This window comes from Sapajus apella, unplaced genomic scaffold (genome assembly GCF_009761245.1).
Source record: "Sapajus apella isolate SASKATOON/1434 unplaced genomic scaffold, GSC_monkey_1.0 scaffold41, whole genome shotgun sequence".
Taxonomy (NCBI): domain Eukaryota; kingdom Metazoa; phylum Chordata; class Mammalia; order Primates; family Cebidae; genus Sapajus; species Sapajus apella.
Window position 1 is genome coordinate 9,259,273 of NW_022436981.1, and position 24,039 is coordinate 9,283,311.

General features: G+C 37.2%; 1 protein-coding gene across 4 annotated transcripts in view; it reads right to left on the minus strand.

The window, feature by feature from the left end:
- Positions 1-591: 591 nt before the first annotated feature.
- PKHD1 (PKHD1 ciliary IPT domain containing fibrocystin/polyductin) overlaps positions 592-24,039 on the minus strand; it is a 496,842-nt gene continuing 473,394 nt past the window's right edge. For all 4 annotated transcript variants that reach the window (XM_032299663.1, XM_032299664.1, XM_032299662.1 and 1 more), the window contains 2 exons: positions 20,897-21,016; positions 592-5,170 (listed from right to left, as the gene is read on the minus strand). In XM_032299663.1, coding sequence (XP_032155554.1) covers positions 4,731-5,170; positions 20,897-21,016 — 560 coding nt within the window. In that variant the 3' untranslated portion in view covers positions 592-4,730. The remainder of the gene's footprint in view (positions 5,171-20,896; positions 21,017-24,039) is intronic.

A 24,039-nucleotide genomic window follows, 5' to 3' on the forward strand; every position in this document is an offset into this window, starting at 1 on the left:
ATAACCATATATAATTTTTCCTTATAGGCCCTTCACTCAAAATGGAAACCTTAGTGGTGTTCCTTGAATAATATCCCAGGGGCACTATAGTAGCAAAGCAGATCCAGCCACACTCTAACCCCTGCCACCCTAGCAGCTTCTCTTCCTCACCTATAGACTTCCCTTACTTTTCCTTTTAGCCCTCCTTGGCCTCTTTCCTCTTTCCATTCACCTTCCACTCTCTGCAATCTTTTTCTTCTCCTCTGCATCTATTTTAGTTCTTAAAGGGCGAACAGCATTTTCTATAAGCATTTCTGCAAGACTGAGAGTATTTTCTGTAAGCATTTCCTATGGCTGAGATCTAAAGAGACCACCAATCTCTGGTCAATCATAACTTGGAGAAACTTTTTAAATTTAACAGTAAATATATTTATAAAAGTATTGCAATACAAAAGTATATAAAATTTAAAGTGCAAATCAATCCATATTTTCTACACCACTCCCCAGAGGTAACTATTACTTACAAAATTATCTTGGCTATCTTTTCATAATTGTTCTATACATAAACAAACTATAGTAAAAGCATGCTGTGCAGACTTTTTTGTGATTTGCTTTTTTACTATATAACAGCATAACTTAAATACTTTTCTATGTGAGTCATTCTACTAAATGATATACCATTAATTTGAAGAAGTGTTAAAAGGAAAAAATATGGTCCAAACAAATTTTGTAATTTCCTTTGGACCATAACAAAATTATGGCAACTGACGGTTTTTTATTAATAAAATGGAGAGAAGAGTGGGTATTTCCTTCATCTTGTTATAGCTACTCATTTTGAAATAAAAGGTAAAGTGATAATAGATAATATTACCTTGAGACTGATAAGAGATAATGTACAGACAATTAATTCTTTGAATCCCAATAAAATCTAGAAAGTCCTACAAATGCATTACATAAATTTTCTAAATTGTTCCAAGCAAAGAAATCCCTAAGTAAAAAGAATAAATACTAGAATAATATTTATAAACATCCAAATCCCTGTATTCTGCCACTTAATCCACATTTAAGTTTATAAAAATTTTGTTTATTTTAAAAATTACCATCTAGAAATGTGATTTCTCTCTCAAATATATCTGTAATCAGTCACAGTGCTGTAGTATATGTTGAAATCAACGGTTCTATACTAAATAGTGTTTAATTTCTTCTGCTTATAGTTTTTTTCAAAATTGACATTGAATATATTATAACTTCTGAAAGCAAAATATGGAATAAATGCATCAAATCTAAATGACATAATTAATTAAAATCCTTTAGTGTTATTGACATGTACAATTCTATAGAACCTTGGTTGAATAATATTTGCATGTGATTTACATTTGATTTCCTCATACTCATTTTTGCATATAGTTTGCATGCATTTCAATGTACAGTAATTTCATATATTTGGAATTAGACTGCTAGATGGAAGAGAGTCATTCAACTAAATTGTTGAAAGGGGTGGGCCCTTAGAAAACTCAAGTCTTCTGGTCCTTGGTGGTCTGATTGGGCAGTAACAAGGGCAAGCCTATTGAAGGGCAAATCCACCTTGATCAGATAAGCTGAGTCTCTCACTCTGGGAGAGACACAAAGTTCTGTTGGTCAGGTACTTTCCCTGAAAAGTCCACCCAAAAAAGCGCCCCTCCCCAAGCAAAAAGCATGGAGAGATAGTCAAAACAACCATAGCTCCATGTATACTTCTTTCTTAATTTTGAGACCCATAAATATTTTTAGATGTTATTTGACAAATAAAAATTGTAGGTATTTATCATATACAACTTGATATATGTATACATTGTGGAATGGATCAATTGAACTAATTAACATATGCATCACCTCATATACATAGCATTGTTTGTGGTGACGACACTTAAAATTACCTTCAAACACTTTTGAACTCTCTAGACCATTAGCTTAACCAATCTCTTGAGAGAAAGAAGCCCATCAATACAATGGGAGGCAAGAAGAGATTCTTTGAACTAACACAGGAATAAAGCACATCTCGATATTTATTTAGATAAAGGGTATCGATGGTCACTGTTGGGAAATATTTGCTGGGTTACCAACATTAATAATCTGAATAAATTTAGGGTTGGCCTACAGTGGTGCTCAAATGGGCTCATCTCCAGACACGAATGAATGCAGAGCTGCTCTCTTTGCTTTCAGTGTTTCCACAGTTCTCTCATTTTCTTGAGAAAGAGGACTAGCTTAACTATGGATTGAGGAATTTTAGCTAGATGCCAAAGCTCCATGTCACATGCTAGAGCCTGCCAAGTTGCTGGGGATATTTATGGCTGCTATTTAGGCCCAAAGTGTCAGTTCTGGCCTCAGGAATTGCAGGTTTTCTGGGATGGAATTAGTAAGTTAACTATGGTTACTCCTAAACAGAGGAATAAGATAAAACTTGCCTCCCAGAAAGATTCATCATGTGACACATAGAGAGTAAGAAGATAAGGATTGGGAGAAGGGTAAAGAAGGGGTCGGAAGTAACAGAACTGGCAACTGACTCTTTGAGAAGGGCAAGATAGAATCAAGAATCATGGCTGACTTCTAGATTTCTGGTCTGAATACAGTGATGTCATTCATTGAGTTAGAAAAAAACACAAGGAGGAACAGGTTTTAGGGCTGTGTTAACTTCCTAGTAGCTATGGGATAACCTGCTGGAAATTCTCACTAGGCAGCTAAATGCATGGTATAGAGCTCAGGAAAAATATCTGGGAAAAAATTTAAAGTGGTGAAAGAATCCACAGAATTGAAAGAAAGAATGTGCAGGTAAACTGAGGTAGAGCAAGGACTAACACTGCCACCATTTTATAATCCTCAAAAGGCTTCACTTCTGAAAGGTTTTTTCCATGAAGCTTACAGCTCTTTGAGGATCCAAGGCATGTACTAAAGCAGACATTGCAAAGGCAAATGATTTCACAGACTGAAAGCTACAAAAAAGATATAGAAATGGTTATAACAGAGACTAATTAAACTAGGGAAGACATGTTCTTCCTAAGTCATTCGAGGTATTTTTTTGTTTGTTTTTTATGTTTTTAATTCTGTTGGTGCTCAAGCAAAATAAGAGGACTTACTCAGCAGGCAGCCGGCTTGTACTTCCAGAGTAAACTTCTATAAACCAATTGTCCTGCAAATCTGTCTCTGAACACAGAGCGCCTGGATTAAAATCTCCTGGGGAGCACTGACCTTAACATCTATTTATATTTTCTTGCAAATCCAACACAGTGACCACAGAGAAAACTACCTACCTCCTTTCAGGGACAGCCTTAAGATCTGAGATACTCACCAGACACCTAAAGAAGAGGTTAAAACGTTTCTGCCAATAGTAGGATGATATACACCTCCTTCTTGATGTCCTGCAGACAAAACAGCTTTCTGCCAGTACTTCCCACAGAACCAGTTCCTGGGCATCATTATTTAGAATAAAGCAATGAAAGAGTGTGTTTTCTTTCTCTGTTCCAACTCAACCACAGCACAACCCCTTAACCCTGCAGAGATTAGAAAATCCTGGTTTTCAGGATTATCAGGAAAAGCTGAGAGCAATCTCTTGGAAGCTCTCCTCATTCCTGCCGTCTTTTCTTTACACGCTTGAAGCATTAAGGCCTTCTGGATCCAGAGCCAAGGACACAGTCAGGCTGCTTAAAGTATTCTTCAGTTTGAAAAGAAATAAGCCCTGTACAAATGTGTGAATCTGGTGAAACTGCCTTTAACACCCTTACCAAATGTATCAATACCAGGCGTACCTTTGTTCTGATCTCCACTTAACCTCCCAGCACAGCCTAGAACAGTTGCACGTGACATAATTTCGCCTCTCCTTCATTGCACAGCTTTATGCATCATCTTCTCCAAAAAGCAGTTCTTTGATAAAGGAGTTAGCTGATCATCTACTTGCTACTTGGCTATCTCTGATCTCCCAATGTAGTTCTTTTCCAGTTGTAAATGTGACCCAGCTACTAACAGAATCACTGAAAAATACAATAGTGGTCCATAGACAATTTCCTTTCCCAGACTTGGTATTTTTACATCTTTGTCCTTAACTAAACTCTCAGCAACGGCCATGAGAATATAAATTTTCATGTGTAAATACTCATGAAGTGCAAATTTGATATGCTCGCACTACTGTAGGCTCCCAAAAATGATTGAATTTAAACCATGAAATAAAATCCACTTGTAAAAAGCCAGGAAGTTGACTTGTGTTTGGAATGTAAGCACTGACAGATCAGGGAGCAGGGTGTTGAACTGTCCCTTCAAATGTTACTAGCGGATAAAGAAATGCTTTTCTGTAACAGAGTGGAATTAACTGTTGCTGACCAGACCTTTTCATGATCCCTTCCATAAGAGAAGCTCAAAGCACTGTGGGTGGTCAACCCAGAGACTGCTTAATAATAATCTCTGCTGGTATAAGTCAGTATTATGCCATTATTAAGTTGTTGAAATCAGGCTTAAGCCACAAACTGGTAAATAATTAACAAGTGCCATCATTTTCCTGGCATTGAACTAGGATTGTGATAGCTGTGAAAGATGTATCAGGCATTTTTTAGTCTATACGCATTTATATAACTGTTTTCCATTCTAAAGTCGAAAAAGGGATTCAGAGTACACATTCTCTCTTCTCAGTTGTTCCAGCAAAACAGTCCTCAGTTCCCCTGCTTATTATCCAGAAATATTTGGAATATTCTGCCTTTCAGGCCAAATGCCCACACCGTTCCTGATCACAGCTGCTCCTGAATAGTTCCTGGGTGTACTGAATGAAGGCAGAATGCCTCAGTGGCCCCACAGGAGGCTTTCTTCTCTTGGGAAAGCCCCAAGTTGCCACTTTTCTTACTCAGCCGACTCTGCCCTGGCAAATGCTGCCTCTCTTGTCTGAGGTCTGGGCATAGCAGCAGCAGCTGGTCTTGGCCTGCCAGCTGGTATCTGAGCAACTGCTCTTGGGCCTCCTTCCATTTCCCAGTCTCTTGAAGGTATACCGGCCGAGCAGGAGCACCTGGAGCACAGGTGTGCCCATGGGATGTGATGCTAGTAGTAGCAGGAGCAGGCAAAGCAGGCCCTTCCTCTTGGACAATGCGGCAGCTAACTTTCCTTCTGGACACTCTGTTCATCAACTGGTCGGGGCACTGGTTCAGTCTGCCCAGCATGGCTTTCATTCTCATATCTGGGGAGAAAAGAAGTAGGGAATAAATGGATTTAGTTTTCAACCAGTGAATTACACATTTTGCATAGTTAACATTTCTGACAAGAAATTGCCAAATACAGTTTTAATTATATCAGCTCTTTAATTTCCAAATATCTTTTATTAGATATTCCAAACATGTAATAAAAATTTGGTAACGCTGCTTCCTCAAAAAATACTTTTATAATATTGACAATTGAATGAGGATTTTTCATTGTAAGCTCTAGGCTTCAATGCAAATACCGGACCATGGTCAAGCCTTACCAGTGGGCCAACTCACACCTGTGTTAAGAAATATAATCTGTAAAAACCAGTATTATCTAACAGTTAGACTTTTATGCCAGATTCACAATTTAAATATATGAATACAAATACTTGTAGAAATAATATGAGCATAAGCATCTATTTATATAAGTGTATAAATGTATGTTTGCATAATAGTAGAAGGAGAGATGGCACATGAGACTCAAGTCACAAAATTAGGGCTCAAGTTCCCCTTCTCCTGCTGTCTGGCTTTATGACTTTCATCCTTTCAGCCTCTTTGGGCTTTAGTTGTATAATTTTAATTTATTCTCAGGTGCTACTTTACAATTTACTAAAATATATTTATTTTAGCAATGTTGTTTTAGTTGTTTTCTTCTCTTGACATTTTATTTGTATTTTATTTTTCTATTAAACAGAACTAAACAGCAACTCAGAAGAGTACAGTATAAGTAAACAGATAATGTAGGCACCACACAATACTGTGTAAAGATAAAGAATGCAATGGAAAGTTAGGAATGTTCAGTGGGATACATGCATGGGTATATGATGCATGCAAAGGTCATTATTCATATGCCTACAGTGAGAAAAAGATTGAACCTGCCTTAACCCGGGGAGGGGGGCAGTAATACTGTCATCTACATTTACTGTCCCAGCTTTTCTCATATTTCACCAGAAAATATATTAACCACTCGTTTGTATGCAATGAAGATGCTGACTTATTAGGCTTTTTGTTATTTTTTTTCCTGAGTTTATTGAGAGCTGTCTTGGTTTGTGTCAGGAGATAGTAATCACGTCTGATTCATACTATAAAATACAATATTGGGGTAAAGAATACCAATTTCTCACTTCAATTTAATCTGGAAAATGAGGTAAGGATGAGATAAAGTAATAACATAACAGAAATATATACGTATATATAAAATGCTTTTGATTTAGAGCGGTAAAATAAGATAATCATGTTGTTCCTATTATTTCCATGATGCATCTATTAATATTATGATAAACTCATGCTATTCATATCTTCTCTCTCCTTTCCACAGTCCACTTGTCTAGCATGTATCTTCTACAGCCATCAAACTATGAGATGCTTCTCTTGCTTAGAGCTGTAAGAACTTTCAGGTTACCCTAGTTTTCCTATGGGACCTGCAGCTCCTTCCAGAAATGTTTCTTGACAGCTCAAACTACATTGATTTATGCCTCCACACTTGTTGTCTAGAGTTTCTCATTTGACCTGCACAGCTGCTTCTATTATTGGTCACCTTTCCTCATGTGACAATTTCATCTTCCTCTTAGGAATCTAAGTTCCTTCAAGGAAGAAATTTTTGTGTGTCATCAGCCTTGCTCCCTCATTATGCCCAGCCCTCGGCCAAGCACTGGGCTTGGCATCATCTCCATAATTACTGCTCCCACCAGGTGGAAAAGACATAGTTTATTAGGATCAGCAAATAACCAAAGAACAAGAATAATAAATTGTCAGGTAGAAGCAAACTTTAAAAAGGCAAAAAAGGCTTTGAATTTTAATCCCCTGGTAAAACCAACAGCACTTCACATAAGAGGAATCAAACACTGCAAGTTGCCTATTTTCAATCCATTGAAGATACTGTTATCTTGTTTTTGAGAGACCTTCATTGGAAATCTTTTCCCCCTTGTTCTTTAAGTCCGCATCTATTCATGAAAGACTAACACAAGCATAGCTTTCCTCTGCAGACCCCAAAACATTTAAAACTCTCCCATGAATTATTTACATGGCAGCTCCAATCAGCAACATACCTGACAGACTCCCCAGCCGAAATGAAAGTTCACTGTGTAAAGGTGCCCAGGGAGGCTGGCCGCCTCCCACTGTGAGGTTATAGACAGAACTAAGTCAGCACACATTATGTGTCAGCGCCGACATCAGAAGGAATCAAATCCTTTGATCTCGGACCTCCACAGGAAGCTTAGATCTCAGACAAATTAGATAAAAAATGAATTTACAGCAGATACGTGTCCTAAGGCATTCGGCTGAATGTTTGGGTTTTAGGGAAGGAAGGATAGTGAGTATCAAAACATATGAATTGGCATGCCTCCCTTCCACCTCTGCCTTGTTGATGAGTCCCAATTAAAAAGAAAAGATGGGATTTTAAACTGTTCCTCATGCCTCTTAGAATCCCACTGGTGGATTTGATCAAGTTTCAGGGAAAATGGGGTGCAATGTGGAGAACATATATCTCTTCCCTACAGAAAGGAAGACTCACTGGTTCTGGGTTCTTTCAGATCCACCCATAGTCAGATACAGCTTTTCCAGCTGTGTTTAGCCTCTTTCAACTTCCATGACTTTCTTAAGCAGCACATATGCACTGTGCCTGTGACTTTTAAAATTTGTATGGGTACCGGTCACTGGCTTCTTTTGCAATGAGCTTATGAACAATGAATCTCCCCACTCTCTCTCTACCTACCTCCTACCCCTTGTTCATATTTTTTAGCCTAGGTCTAGGTGCAACATTCAGTGTTGGTTGATCTGGAATCCGTATAGAAAGCCCAATATAATTGCCTGGACCTTTGAACCTAAACAGGATCTGAAGCAGAGGGATGAACAACTGATCAACCAACAAGAATTTCTCATTTGTCAGTAAGGAGCAATAGTCCTGTCCACATATTAGGGAATGTATACGCCATAGTTAAATACTAATACGTCTGTCTTGTCTAGAGAATTTGTTTCTTTAAGTAAAAAATATTATTTCTTTTTAATAAGCAATACATGACAAATGAGGAGATATAAAAATAAGAGAAAAATAAAAAGGAAAAACGCCTGTAGTCCCACATTATATCATAACTAATCTGCATTTTATTGTTTTTGTGATACTCTAGAAATTGATGTGTTTTAGTAAACCTAATTTAACTCATTAATCCATATGTAACTTCATTAGTTATATTTTATAAAATGTGAATCTAGAGTGATAAATGTTTTAAATAGTCAAGTTTACTAAACCTTTTATAAACTGTTTTCCTTTATATTTATTTTTATTTTCTCTTTTATTATATATTTCATTTCTGTATCTAACATCCATCTACCTAACTATATATGATATCTATATCTACCTAATCAGGGCTATTTCCAATAATGCGCCCATATATTCTTATAACAGAATCACATTAACTTAAGAAGAATAGTGACATAAATATTATTGCCTTATTAGGGCTACCCATTTCCACTACCATAAAATCTATTTGTTTTTAAAAAATTGACAGGTTCACAGCCAAATTCTACCAGATGTACGAAGAGGAGCTGGAACCATTTCTTTTGAAATTATTTCAAACAATACAAAAAGAGGGAATCCTCCTTAACTCATTTTATGAGACCAACATCATCCCAATACCAAACCTGGCAGAGACACAACTAAAAAAGAAAATTTCAGGCCAATATCCATGATGAACATTGATGCAAAAGTCTTCAATAAAATACTGGCAAACTGAATGCAAGAGTACATCAAAAAGCTTATCCATCTCACTTGAGTAGGTTTCATTCCAGGGATGCAAGGCTGGTTTAACATCTGCAAATCTGTAAACATAATCCGTCACATAAACAGAACCAAGACAAAAACCACATGATTATCTCAATAGATGCAGAGAAGGCCTTCAACAAAATTCAACAAGCTTTTATGCTAAAAACTCTCAATGAACTAGGTTATCAATGGAATGTGTTTCAAAATAATAAAAGCTATTATGACAAACCACAACCAATATCATACTGAATGGGCAAAAACTGGAAGCATTTCCTTTGAAAACTGGCATTAGACAAGGATGCCCTCTCTCACCATTCCTATTCAATATAGTATCGGAAGTTCTAGCCAGAGCAATCAACCAAGAAAAAGAAATAAAGGATATTCAATTAGGAAAAGAGGAAGTCAAAATGTCTCTATTTGCAGATGACATAATCATATATCTAGAAGACCCCATCATCTCAGCCCAAAACCTCCTTAAGCTGATAAGCAACTTCAGCAGTCTCAGGATACAAAATCAATGTGCAGAAATCACAAGCATTCCTATACACTAACAACAGACAGCCAAATCATAAGTGAACTCCCATTCACAACTGCCGCAAAGGGAATAAATTATCTAGGAATACAACTAACAAAGGATATAAAAGACCTCTTCAAGGAGAACTACAAACCACTGCTCAAGGAAATAAGAGAGGACACAAACAGATGGAAAAACATGCCATGCTTCTTGGTTAGGAAGCATCAGTATCATGAATATAGCCATACTGCCCAAAGTAATTTATAGATTCAAAGCTACCCCATCAAGCTACCATTGACCTTTTTCACAGAACTGGAAAAATCCACCTTAAACTTCATATGGAACCAAAAGAGAGCCTGTATAGCCAAGACAATCCTAAGCAAAAAGAATAGAGCTGGAGGCGTCATGCTACCTGACTTCAAACTATACTACAAGGCTACAGTAATCAAAACAGCATGGTACTGGTACCAAAACAGAGATATAGATCAATGGAACAGAACAGAGGCCTCAGAAGCAACATCACACATCTACAACCATCTGATCTTTGACAAACTGGACAAAAACAAAGAATGCAGAAAGGATTCCCTGTTTAATAAATGGTGTTGGGAAAACTGGCTAGCCATATGCAGGAAGCTGAAACTAGACCCCTTTCTTACTCCTTATACAAAAATTAACTGCAGACGAATTAAAGATTTAAACATAAGAACTAACACCATAAAAACCCTAGAAGAAAACCTAGGCAACACCATTCAGGACATAGGCACAGGCAAGGACTTCATGACTAAAACACCAAAAGCAATGGCAACAAAAGCCAAACTAGACAAATGGGATCTAATTAAACTTAAGAGTTTCTGCACAGCAAAAAAAAAAAAAACAATCATTAGAGTGAACTGGCAACCAACAGAATGGGAAAAAAATTTTGCAAACTACCAATCTAACAAAGGGCTAATATCCAGAATCTACAAAGAACTAAAACAGATGTACAAGAAAAAAACAAACCCATTCAAAAGGGAGCAAAGCATATGAACAGACACTTTTCAAAAGAAGTCATTTATGTGGCCAACATATAAAAAAATTCTTATAATCACTGGTCATTAGAGAAATGCAAATCAAAACCACATTCATATATCATCTCACACCAGTTAGAATGGCAATCATTAAAAAATCGGATGCTGGAGAGGATGAGGATAAAAAGGAACGCTATTACACTGTCGGTGGGATTATAAATTAGTTCAACCATTATGGAAGACAGTGTGGCAATTCCTCAAGGATCTAGAAATAGAAATTCCATTTGACCCAGTAATTCCATTACTGGGGATATGCCCAAAGGATTATAAATTGTTCTATTATGAAAACATGCACACGTATGTTTGTTATGGCACTGTATACAATAGCAAAGACCTGGAACCAACCCAAATGCCCATCAGTGATAGACTGGACAAAGAAAATATGGCACATATACACCAAGGAATACTATACAGCCATAAAAAACAACAAATTCATGTCCTTTGTAGGGACATGGATGAATCTGGAAACCATCACTCTTAGCAAACTGACACAAGAACTGAAAACCAAACACTGCATATTTTCACTCATAGGCAGATGATGGACAATTAGAACACATGGGCACAGGGAGGGGAACATCTCACACTGGAGTAGAAGGTGGGGGAGCCAGGGGAGGGGAGGGACAGTGGGGGGCAGGGGGGTTAGGGAGGGATAATACCAGGAGAAATTGCTGATGTAGTTGAAGGGGGGACAGAGACAGCAAACTACCACAGCATATGTGTACCTATGCAACAATCCTGCAGGATGAGCACATGTACCCAGAGCTTAAAGTACAATAAAAAAAAAATTGACTTTGTATCATTAACCTATATTTTCTGATGAACTTTGGAATCCATCTTATGTCATTCAATATTGCAAAGAATGATTGGAATTGCATTTATCGCATTTACTTGAGAATAACTGAGGTACTTGGAATAATAATCAATTAGATTAGGAAACATTCCAGTTAGGGAACATTATAATTCTCTATGTATTCAAGTCTTCTCTTTATACTATTTAACAAAATGTAGTTTATTTTTATATAGGTTCAACATAACACTGGTTAAAACTTTTTTCAAGGCAGTATATCCTTTGGTCTTGATTGTACATTTATTTTTTTCAACTATTTACCATTGACCTATATATTTTTTTGGACTGACATTATCTTTGAGTAAGTTATTCAAAATATTTTTAAATCATGGTAGTTAAAGGTCGCATCTTTTAAATTATCCTTTAAAAAGTATATAATCTGCAAATAACTTCCAACACTGTCCTCTTAATTTGTTTTATTTTTATTTTTATTTTTATTTTTTGAGATGGAGTATCACTCTGTCACCCAGGCTGGAGTGCAGTGGCATGATCTTGGCTCACTGCAACCCCCACCTGTTGGGTTCAAGCAATTCTCCAGCCTCAGCTTCCCAAGTAGCTGGGACTACAGGCACATGTCACTGGGGCCAGCTAATTTTTTTTTTTTACTTTAGGTTCTGGGGTACATGTGCAGGTCATGTAGGGTTGTTGCACAGGTGTATACATAACCAGGTGATTTGCTGCCTCTATTCCACCTTCATCTATATCTGGCATGTCTCCCCATGTTACCCCTCCCCACCCTCTCCACCACCCGCTGCCCCTCCCCTAACCCCCCCAACTGCCCCCAGTATGTGATGCTTCTCTCCCTGAGTCCAGGTGTTCTCATCTACCTATGAGTGAGAACATGTGGTGTTTGGTTTTCTGTTCTTGTGTCAGTTTGCTGAGAATGATGGTTTCTAGATTCATCCAAGTCCCTATAAAGGACACAAACTCATCATTTTTTATGACTGCATAGTATTCCATGGTGTATATGTGCCATATTTTCTTTGTCCAGTCTATCATTGATGGGAATTTGGGTTGGTTCCAGGTCTTTGCTATTGTACACAGGGCCACAGTGAAATACGTGTGCATATGTCTTTATAATAGAATGATTTATAGTCCTTTTGGTATATACCCAGTAATGGGATTGCTGGATCAAATGGAATTTCTATTTCTAGCTCCTTGAGGAATTGCCACACTGTCTTCCACAATGGTTGAACTAATTTATACTCCCACCAACTGTGTAAGAGTGTTCCTATTTCTCCACATCCTCTCCAGCATCTGCTGTCTCCCAATTTTTTAATGATTGCCATTCTAACTGGCATGAAATTATACCTTAATGTGGTTTGATTTGCATTTCTCTAATGACCAGTGATGATGAGCATTTTTCATATGTTTGTTGGCTTCATATATGTCTTTTTTATATTTTTAGTAGAGACAGGGTTTCACCATGTTGGGCCAGGCTGGTCTTGAACTCCTGCCCTTAGGAGATCCACCCACTTCGGACTCCCAAAGTGCTGGGATTATAGGTGTGAGCCACCACACCTGGCCACTTTGTTTTATATATGCTGTGTTTCTTAGGATTCCAAAATATATGTTATAAAATTATGGTAAGAATGAGTTAAGTGTTTTTCCATATTTGAATATGAATTCCTCCAATATTCCATTATTAATTATGATATTGGATCTTGGTTAAAAACAGAATTGGAACTCTTCATCCTTTAAACAAATTTTTTTTGAGAGGCTAGGATTTTATTATGTTCCCCAGGTTGGAGTGCAGTAGATATTCACAGGCACAATCATAGTTCACTGCAGCCTCAAACTCTTAGGCTCATAAAATCCTTCTACCTCAGCCTCCTGAAGAGTTGGAAGTACTGGTGTATACCACCATACCAGGCTCTTAGTGGGCATACTGTTATTCCTGATTATTTTTTAAAATTTTCCTGTGGGACAACTACTATATTTTATTCCTGTCTTAAAGTAGAAAATGTTCATTTTTTTAATTATATGACATGGACATGTTATTTATTCATAATTTTCAAATATAGTTTTGCTTTCCTGAGCACTTGAGACAATTTCTAATTCTGAGCTCCTTTGCTTCCAAATGAAGCTATCTCGGTCCTCCCTTCTCCTTGTCATTCTTATACATTTGTATTAACAGAAGGTAAAGTGACAGTCCTTTATATTTTACATTTACAAAATGCACCATATACAGTCAATGTATCTCTAAGGTGGTAGAGATAAGAAATCTTTGAAGTAGATGTTCATAGTCACATGTGCGTAATAGCCAGTCTTTTTTTACAGATCACTTTTCCATTTCCAACATTTGATGCATGGATTCCATAAAGAAAAGTGGTTGTGGACAAAGATTAGTCCATAATTTGGATAAAGCAATACTCAGGTCGTCAGCTGTTGTGGCTATCCTGCAAACACAAAGGTGGTGGCAAGAAAACTGGAAGAGGAAGCTAAAGTAACCAGCAGAAAGCATTATCTGGAAGCAAGAAGTCATACTTTGCCCACTGTTAGGACCCCCCAAAAACGAGCATTCATCATCCTGTTGCACAGTTGGTGAACCTGGATAAAATTTCTGTTAATACATTTCTTTTAGAAGAGGGGCAGAGGTGGGTCTTTTTTCCCCAGCAATTGTTATAACTACTGGAATCCAAGGGTCTCTGGAAAATGAAAAAGGAAAGAAAGGGACTCATTTCATCAGGTCTTTATCATTCACTCAGTAATAGTTATCAGTGGTATAATATCCTAAATCTCTGTGGTAACAGTGGTATTGGGATCATAAAAGATACAGAATTTATACCAAAGGATCTGGATAAGATGAACACAAATAATTATATTACATATAAAATGTATTAAACAAGAAAGTGTGAAGTATTATAAAAGTTGAGAGAAGGGAACCACTCCTTCTAGATAAGGAAATTTGAAATAAAGAAAAAGTATATGATATGGACTGGAATCAGTAGGAGTGTATTAATCCATTTTCATGCTGCTGATAAAGACATACCCAAGCCTGGGCAATTTTAAAAAGAAAGAGATTTAATTGGACTCACAGTTCCACGTGGCTGGGGAGGCCTCACAATCATGGTGGAAGGCAAGGAGGAGCAAGTCACATCTTACCTGGATGGCAGCAGGCAAAGAGAGTTTGTGCAGGAAAACTCCCATTTTAAAAACTATCGGATTTCTTAAGACTCATTCACTGTCACAAGAACATCGCAGAAAAGACCAGCCCCAAAATTCAATCACCTCCCACTGGGTCCCTCCCATGACATATGGGAATTGTGGGAGTTACAATTAAAGATGAGATTTGGGTGAGGCCACCGCCAAACCATAGCAGCAAGACTTTGATATGTGAATACCTTAGAGAAGGACATTTTGATGTGAGGAAGCCTATCTTGTACATAGGAAATACTGTCTCGGAGGGAAAAGAGATAGGGATGAAGGAGTAGACACCTGTAAGGAGCGTATAAAGTAAAACTGAACTGAAGATATACCTGTGAAATGAAGTGCAGAGGAGGAGAAAGAAAAAAACAGACACTGGAGAGAAAGAATCTATAAAACTTGACAAGCAAGAGGACAGGCTGGTAAAGGGAGAACTAGGAGTTAAAGATAACTCTGTGTCTTGTCTAGAAGATTCAGGGGCTACTAACCAATTTAGGGGAAAAAGGAAACAGGTGAGAAGGTGTGAAACTAAACTGAGTTCTGACAGAGCAAAGCAGGACTCTTTCCCTGGCATTTCCACAAACCTGAGTTTATATAAACTGGACAACTAAGCCCTTTGCAAATGGTATTTGAAACAGTGTGATATGATTTATGAATTTGAGGGGCTAAACGTGTAACTTAGGACAATGGCATTCTTTATCTCCTTTAACAATTTAAATATGGGAGAGAATGCTAAATACACCCTGTTGTGACTGCCTTATACTTAATTGTGTATTGCCTAGGATTGGTCTCTAATTTTCCCTCAAATATTACTCTTGTATCCCAACCACATTGAAAATTCATAAAGGACAGAGGACCAGATATCATCTCTTTATAACAATACAGAAGGAGACTTATAAGATACTAAATAAACATCAGAAGATAAATCAATCCTTATTTAATATTTACTAGGAGATGAAGCCCTCAGCCTCCCAAAATTCTGGGATTACAGATGTGAGCCACTGCGTCGGGCCCAGAGTGACATTTCAGTACATTTATACAATGTATAATGATCAAATCAGGGTAGTGAGCATGTTCGTCACCTCAAACATTTATCATTTCTTTGTGTTATAAACATTCTGAAAAAAATGCAGCTCAGTTACTGCTCAAAGCTTGAGCAGGTTTTAACAGGTGAAGAAAAGCCATCCAACTGGCAGAGACTGCAAGTAAACGAGTGGAGATGTTAGACTAATCCCGAGATGGTGAGTTGGTTTGGTGAGGGTAAGCAAGGGCAAAAGAGTGAAACCCAATATAAGGTTAGAAATATTGGATAGAGTCAAGGCTTAGAGGGCTTTGAATCTTTTTTTCCCATTTATTTATTTTATTGCATTTTAGGTTTTGGGGTACATGTGAAGAACATGCAAAATTGTTGCATAGGTACACACGTGGCAGTGTGATTTGCTGCCTTCCTTCCCATCACCTACATCTGGCATTTCTCCCCTTGCTATCTCTCCCCAGGTCCCCACCCCCCACCGTCCCTCCCCTATTTCCCCCCAACTGACCCCAGTGTGTAGTGCTCCCCTCCCTGTGTCCATGTGTTCTCATTGTTCAACACCCGCCTATGAGTGAGAACATGCAGTGTTTGATCTTCTGCTCTTCTGTCAGTTTGCTGAGAATTATAGTTTCCAGGTTCATCCATGTCCCTACAAAGGACACAAACTCATCGTTTTTGATGGCTGCATAATATTCCATGGTGTATATGTGCCACATTTTCCCTATCCAGTCTATCGTCAATGGGCATTTGGGTTGGTTCCAGGTCTTTGCTGGAACAAAGACCATTGCAAACAGTGCTGCAATGAACATTCGTGTGCACGTGTCCTTATAGTAGAACGATTTTTAATCTTTTGGATATATACCCAGTAATGGGATTGCTGGGTCAAATGGAATTTCTATTTCTAGGTCCTTGAGGAATCGCCACACTGTCTTCCACAATGGTTGAACTAATTTACACTCCCACCAACAGTGCAAAAGTGTTCCTATTTCTCCACATCCTCTCCAGCATCTGTTGTCTCCAGATTTTTTAATGATCGCCATTCTAACTGGCGTGAGATGGTATCTCAACGTTGCTTTGATTTGCATTTCTCTGATGACCAGTGATGATGAGCATTTTTTCATATGTTTGTTGGCCTCATGTACGTCTTCTTTTGTAAAGTGTCTGTTCATATCCTTTGCCCACTTTTGAATAGGCTTGTTAGTTTTTTTCTTGTAAATCTGTTTTAGTTCTTTGTAAATTCTGGATATCAGCCCTTTGTCAGATGGGTAAACTGCAAAAATTTTTTCCCATTCTGTTGGTTGCCGATTCACTCTAATGACTGTTTCTTTTGCTGTGCAGAAGCTGTGGAGTTTGATTAGGTCCCATTTGTCTATTTTGGCTTTTGTTGTCAATGCTTTTGGTGTTTTGGTCATGAAGTCCTTGCCTACACCTATGTCCTGAATGGTTTTGCCTAGATTTTCTTCTAGGGTTTTGATGGTGTTAGGTCTTATGTTTAAGTCTTTAATCCATCTGGAGTTAATTTTAGTGTAAGGTGTCAGGAAGGGGTCCAGTTTCTGCTTTCTGCACATGGCTAGCCAGCTTTCCCAACACCGTTTATTCAACAGGGAATCCTTTCCCCATTGCTTGTTTTTGTCTGGTTTGTCAAAGATCAGATGGTTGTAGATAGGTTGTGTTGCCTCTGAGACCTCTGTTCTGTTCCATTGGTCTATATCTCTGTTTTGGCACCAGTACCATGCTGTTTTGATTACTGTAGCCTTGTAGTATAGTTTGAAGTCCGGTAGTGTGATGCCTCCCGCTTTGTTCTTTTTGCTTAGAATTGACTTGGCTATGCGGGCTCTCCTTTGGTTCCATATGAAGTTAAAGCCCAGGTCCAGACGGGTTCACAGCCGAATTCTACTAGACATACAAAGAGGAGCTGGTACCATTCCTTCTGAAACTATTACAAACAATACAAAAAGAGGGATTTCTTCCCAAATCATTTTATGACACCAACATCATCCTGATTCCAAAACCCGGCAGAGACTCAACAAGAAAAGAAAACTTCAGGCCAATATCCATGATTAACATAGATGCAAAAATCTTCAATAAAATACTGACAAGCCGATTGCAACAGCACATCAAAAAGCTTATCCACCATGATCAAGTAGGCTTCATCCCGGGGATGCAAGGCTGGTTCAACATACACAAGTCTATAAATGTAATTCACCACATAAACAGAACCAAAAAAAACCACATGATTATCTCAATTGATGCAGAGAAGGCCTTTGACAAAATTCAACAGCCCTTTATGCTAAAAACACTCAATAAGCTAGGTATTGACGGAACGTATCTCAAAATAATAAAAGCTATTTATGACAAACCAACAGCCAATATCATACTGAATGGGCAAAAACTGGAAGCATTGCCCTTGAAATGTGGCACCAGACAAGGATGCCCTCTCTCACCACTGCTATTCAATATAGTATTAGAAGTTCTAGCCAGAGCAATCAGGCAAGAAAAAGAAATAAAGGGCATTCAAATAGGAAAGGAGGAAGTCAAATTGTCTCTATTTGCAGACGACATGATTGCATATCTAGAAGACATCATCGTCTCAGCCCCAAATCTCCTCAAACTGATAAGCAACTTCAGCAAAGTCTCAGGATACAAAATCAATGTGCAAAAATCACATGCATTCCTATACACCAATAACAGACTTAAAGAGAGCCAAATCAAGAACAAACTTCCGTTCACAATTGCCACAAAGAGAATAAAATACCTAGGAATACAACTAACAAGGAATGTAAAGGACCTCTTCAAGGAGAACTACAAGCCACTCCTCAACGGAATAAGAGAGGGCAAAAGCAGATGGAGAAACATTCCATGTTCATGGTTAGGAAGAATCAATACGTGAAAATGGCCATACTGCCCAAAGTAATTTACAGATTCAATGCTATCCCCAACAAGCTACCAATGACCTTCTTCACAGAACTGGAGGGCTTTGAATCTTAAATAACATTTATAAACCAATAATAAGTAACAGATAAATAGCACACATGGTATGCTTGAAATTGTTCTGTGTTCCTTACTGACATTAATTCACTTACTCTGTATAATAACCATAAGAATGGCCAGTATTATTAGGGCCATGTTACTGATGAGGACACTGAAAGACACAGAGAGAAGTTATTTCCTCTTACTTGAGGCTACAAAGTCTGTCAACAGGGAGTCATATTTAAACCCAGTCTATTGGACATCTGGGTTCTATGCTCTTAACTGTCACACTATCCTGATTCTCCAACTGACAGTGAGAATTCATTAAATCTTATGAGTAGCAGAGTGACATGAGTAGATACTGATTTTAAAAGAGGGCTTAGATGGCTCTGGATATCAAAAATCCTGGCAACAGTAAAATAGGAGGGATGTATACTTTACTCTTCTTCCCCCACCACAAATTTCTAGCACCCCAACTATACCCATGCAATTTTGGTTAAAAGCTATAATGTGGTAAATTTACAATCTGAATCTAGTAGTCATGCTCAGTTCCAACAGTTCAATAATGTTAAGTGCTACGGTAGTGCTTTGTGAAGGCAAAGTGCTGAAGAAAGCGACAGCCAATCACTTTATCTGCAAATGTTAAAAGCCTAAAAACACAGAGATAAAAGGGAAACTTAAGTGCCATGGCAATAATAGAATAAAACAAAATTTATTTAAAGCTACCAATAATTAGGTGTTTCACAGCTGGTAATAATTTCCAAAGAAAAGGAGGAGATGCCTCATGATTTGTCTTCAAAACGATACTCTTCAGATTTGTACAAAGCTTAGAAGATAAAGAAACACATCTGCTGTGATCCCCAGAGGAGGATTCGGATAACACATCCTTCTATTTTTAATTTGGATGTCCTAATAAAATGGCCTCTTTGATGCTCCCCTCTCATCAATCTAAACTTTTCCACAAGAGCCCTATCCCTGTCTCATTTCTAATAATTTATTAATAAGCCACCACATAAAAAAAAGTTTCTTAATAAAACAGTCAGGCACTGTGGACTGCTTAATGTAGTTAATTTAAGTGGGCCACTGAGATTCACATAGATTGCCCTATGAGATTAAGGGAGAGATTAGCACCACTCTTGCCATTCACTGGAGATGGCAACTGAATATGAAGAGCTATTCAGATGGCAGTATTCAAACATCTGTCCTGAGTTTACATGCAATAATATGGACAAGAGGCTTCTAAAAACCAAAATTAGAATAATCTTAGATGGAATCTTGAAATGATCCCTGTCCCCTTCTCTCTTTCTCTATTTTGTTCAATACCATTCCCATGTACACCCCATACCCTCTACCATTATTTCGGTGCAGGTCTAGGAGCCAAAATGTGGCTAATATGTTGGGAAAATTAAAAAAACAAACAAAACAAAGTACATCTTTATTTCCTTTATGGAAAAACATACAAACAAACTGATACACACGCTCATGCATGCGCTCACATGCACGCATATAACACACACATGCAAGATCTCACTTAGCTACTTAGAGGCAGAATAACATTGGACTGCTATTATTTTTTGCTTAAACACACATTCGGAACCACTAAGATTGGTATGCCTTTTCAAGTAGAAAATGTGATAACTGACTCTTTAGAGTACACATTTTTAAATGTTTCAGGCCCATGGAAATTATATGAATATTTTTCATGTATTATACTCACATTTGGCAAAGTCATCTTGTACTCTGTCCAGTCTTCCTATTTGCAGCATTCTTTGTAGGACGAGAGCAAAGCATTTGTCCCAGGCAAATGCTTATCTTTTCCCTGTTTAGCGCTAATTCTAACAGCAATTTAACAATATAACAAGTAATATCATCTCGCATAACACACCATGTTGGCAAATCATACATTTTGCCAAAAGTGCAACTGAACAAAAGCATTGCTTAACAAAGCTGACTCATTTGTCAACGGTTCTGTACTCAATCTAATTTGCGTAGCTGGCATTTGGCAACTGTACTCTTCTTTCCCAAATTCATAATGTTGCCAAATTGGCAGCTTTGCAATAGCTAAAGGAAAGATTATATGCCTTTATTCTGGTTTTCCCTTTCCTCTGTGTAATGAACTCAAATGTTAAACCAATAATCTTCTACTAAAATATATACATATATATGTATATATATGTCAATTCAAATAATTGATGAACAGCTGAGTGAATCAGCCAGACCTGTGTATTTTTCTGCTGGCGTATAATTTCCTTGAAGGTAAGTAACAAAGACTAAGAAGGGTCTATAAACTAAATTGCTTCAGAAACAGAACTGAAGGAGAGGGAGGCTCAGTCCGACCACAGTGAGTCTTTCCTGTGAGGATCATCTCCACCCTCTGAGCTTACCTTCTCCCACCACAGTGTCTTCTTTTTTGCTCCCCTGTGATTCTTGGCATTTGGATGAGATGTGGATATGATTATTTTGATTATTAGTCTGGGATTCAGGAATCTCTTTAGGTTTCGTTTCTGTATGAATGGAAAAAAAGAAGGGATTTTTTTGTTCAGATAAAAAGAACATTTTTATTTGTTAAGTAGGACCATCAACATTTAGGTGTTTCCCTTGTATGTACTCTTGTCCCATAATTATCATATACATGCAATAGAATGCACGTAACATACTCAGAGTTCAAGAAATAATGGCATCAAATCCTATATACTGACCATCAACTTTATGGTATACAACTGTCCTGTCTCATACAAATAGCAGCCACCTGTGGCTACTCATCACTTAAAATGTTACTAGTTCAAATTGAGATGTATTATAAGTATAATGTACACATTCAATTTTGAGAAAAACATAAACTACCAATAATATTTTTATATTTATTGCATGTTGAAATAATATTCTTGATATATTATGTTAAATGGCTACTAAAAATTATGTATGTGCCTTGCATTTGTGGCTCATGTTACACTTCTGTTGGACAGAGCTGATTAGCTAATGACAGAATATTACTAACACTTTTTTAACCTTTAATTTTGAAATGAGTATTGGTTCACAGGCAGTTGTCAAGAAATATACAGGGAGGGTTCAAGCACTTTTACCCAGCCTTCTCCATTGTTAACAACCTGTGTAACTACAGTATGATATCAATACCAGGGAATTGAGACCAGTTCAAGCCACAGAACTCAAGATGACAGGAGCTTTTAATTGAAGATTGTATATCTTCAGTCTATCCGTGGTTGAAGAGATACTTCATCTTCTATTCATTTATTTAATAAATGTATTAATATAAAATATATTTATATTCCTTATGTCAAACACTGTTCAAGGCTCTGGGATGAATATAAAAGATCTGATCCCTGCCCTCATAGAGCTTTTATTCTAGTTTGGATGGCAGAGGATAAACAAATAAATTTGTAATATAAAGCAAAATAATACTATACTGTGGCATGAAAAGGAGATAGTTAAAGAGGAGGAAGTAGACCTTTTTTTTTCTTTTTCAACTTTTATTTTAGGTTTAGGAGTACAGGTATAGGTTTGTTACAGGTAAATTACACATCACTGGGATTTAGCGTACAAATGATTTCATCACCCAAGTAGTGAACACAGTACCCAATGGATACTTTTTCAACCCCTACTCCCCTCTAACCTTCCCCACTCAAGTAAGCTCTAGTGTCTATTGTTTCTCTCCTTATGCCGGTATGTACTCATTATTTACCTCCCATTTATGAGAGAGAACATGTAGTATTTGGTTTTCTGTTCCTGCATTAATTCACTTAGGTTAGTGGCCTCCAACAGCATCCATGTTGCTGCAAAGGATGTTATTTCCTTCTTTTTATGGCTGCATACTATTCCATGGTATATATGTATCACATTTTCTTTATCCAGTCCACTGTTGATGGGCATCTAAGTTGATTTCACGCCTTTGCTATTATGAATAGTGCTGCAATAAACATACAAATGCATGTGTCTTTTTGGTAGAATGATTTATATTCTTTTGGGTATATGCCCAGTAGTGGGATTGCTGAGTTGAAAACTTCTGTTTTAAGTTATTTGAGAAATCTCCAAACTACTTTGAATAGTGGCTGAACTAATTTACATTCCCACCAACAGTATATCAGCATTCCCTTTTCTCCACAACCTCACCAATATCTGTTATTGTTTTGATTTTTTAATAATAGCCATTCTGACTGGTATGACATGGTATCTTATTGTATACCAGACTTCAAACTATACTACAAAGGTAGAGTAATCAAAACAGAATGATACTGGCAAAAAAAAAAAAAAAGACACATAGACCAATGGAACAGGTTAGAGAACTCAGAAATGAAGCCACACACATACAACCATCTGATCTTCAACAAAGCCAACAATAACAAGTGATGGGGAAAGTACTTTTAATCAATAAATGGTGCTGAGATAGCTGGCCAGCCACATGCAGAAGAATGAAACTTGACCCTCTCACTATGTGCAAAATTCAACTTAAGATAGATTAAAGACTTAAATGTAAGACCCAAAACTATAAAAACCCTGGAAGAGAACCTAAGAAATACCATTCTGGACATAGGCCTTGGCAAAGAGTTCATGATAAAACCTCCAAAAGCAAATGCAACAAAAACATAAATAGACAAGTAGGACTCAATTAATCTAAAAAGCTTCTGCACAGCAAAATAAACTATCAACAGAGTAAACAAACAACCAACAGAATGAGAGAAAATATTCACAAACTATGCATCTGACAAAGCTCTAATATCCAGAATCTGTAAGAACTTAAATCAAATATCAAAAAAGCAAACAATCTCATTTTAAAAATAAGCAAAGGACATGAACAGACACTTCTTAAAAGAAGGCATACATGTGGCCAAAAACATAGGGGAAAAAATGCTTATCATCACTAATCATTAGAGAAACACAAGTAAAAACCACAAGGTACTTTTTTGGATAGGCATGATCAGGAAGGACATACCCTGAGATAAAATCACAGTAAAACAAAACAAAAAACCAACAAGAAGAGGAAAAAAAAAGCCAATTTCACTTAAGAATATCTTTGGTAAAGCAGTAAAGAGAATTAATTTTATTTAAAATGTGTATGTGATTTTCCTGAGAAAAAGCAATTTTGCAATGGAATTTTGAGCTAAACTAGCTGATGTTTTTCATGGAACACCATTTTTGCTTGAAAGAGTAAGAAAGAATGATTGAGAAATTATGGTTATTCATACTTGTATATTTGGCAGATTTTATTTTTCTTAAATGAATGAAGTGAGCTTGTAAAAAAGAAACAACTTACAGTATTTGTTGCCAGTGATAAAATTCATTTTCATGGGAAACTTAGAATTTTGGAAAACTTGTATCAACTACATGAGCTTCACATGTTTCTAATTCTTAAAGATTCATGTTATTAACAAACATGATCTTTTTGAATAGTAGAATGAAATATGTCAAAATGGAGAAGATCTTCACGACTCCATGAAACAATATTTTCAAATGGTCCAATCCTAATGCATGAGTAAAAGCTCCATTCAAAGTACATAATGAGACTGGTGGA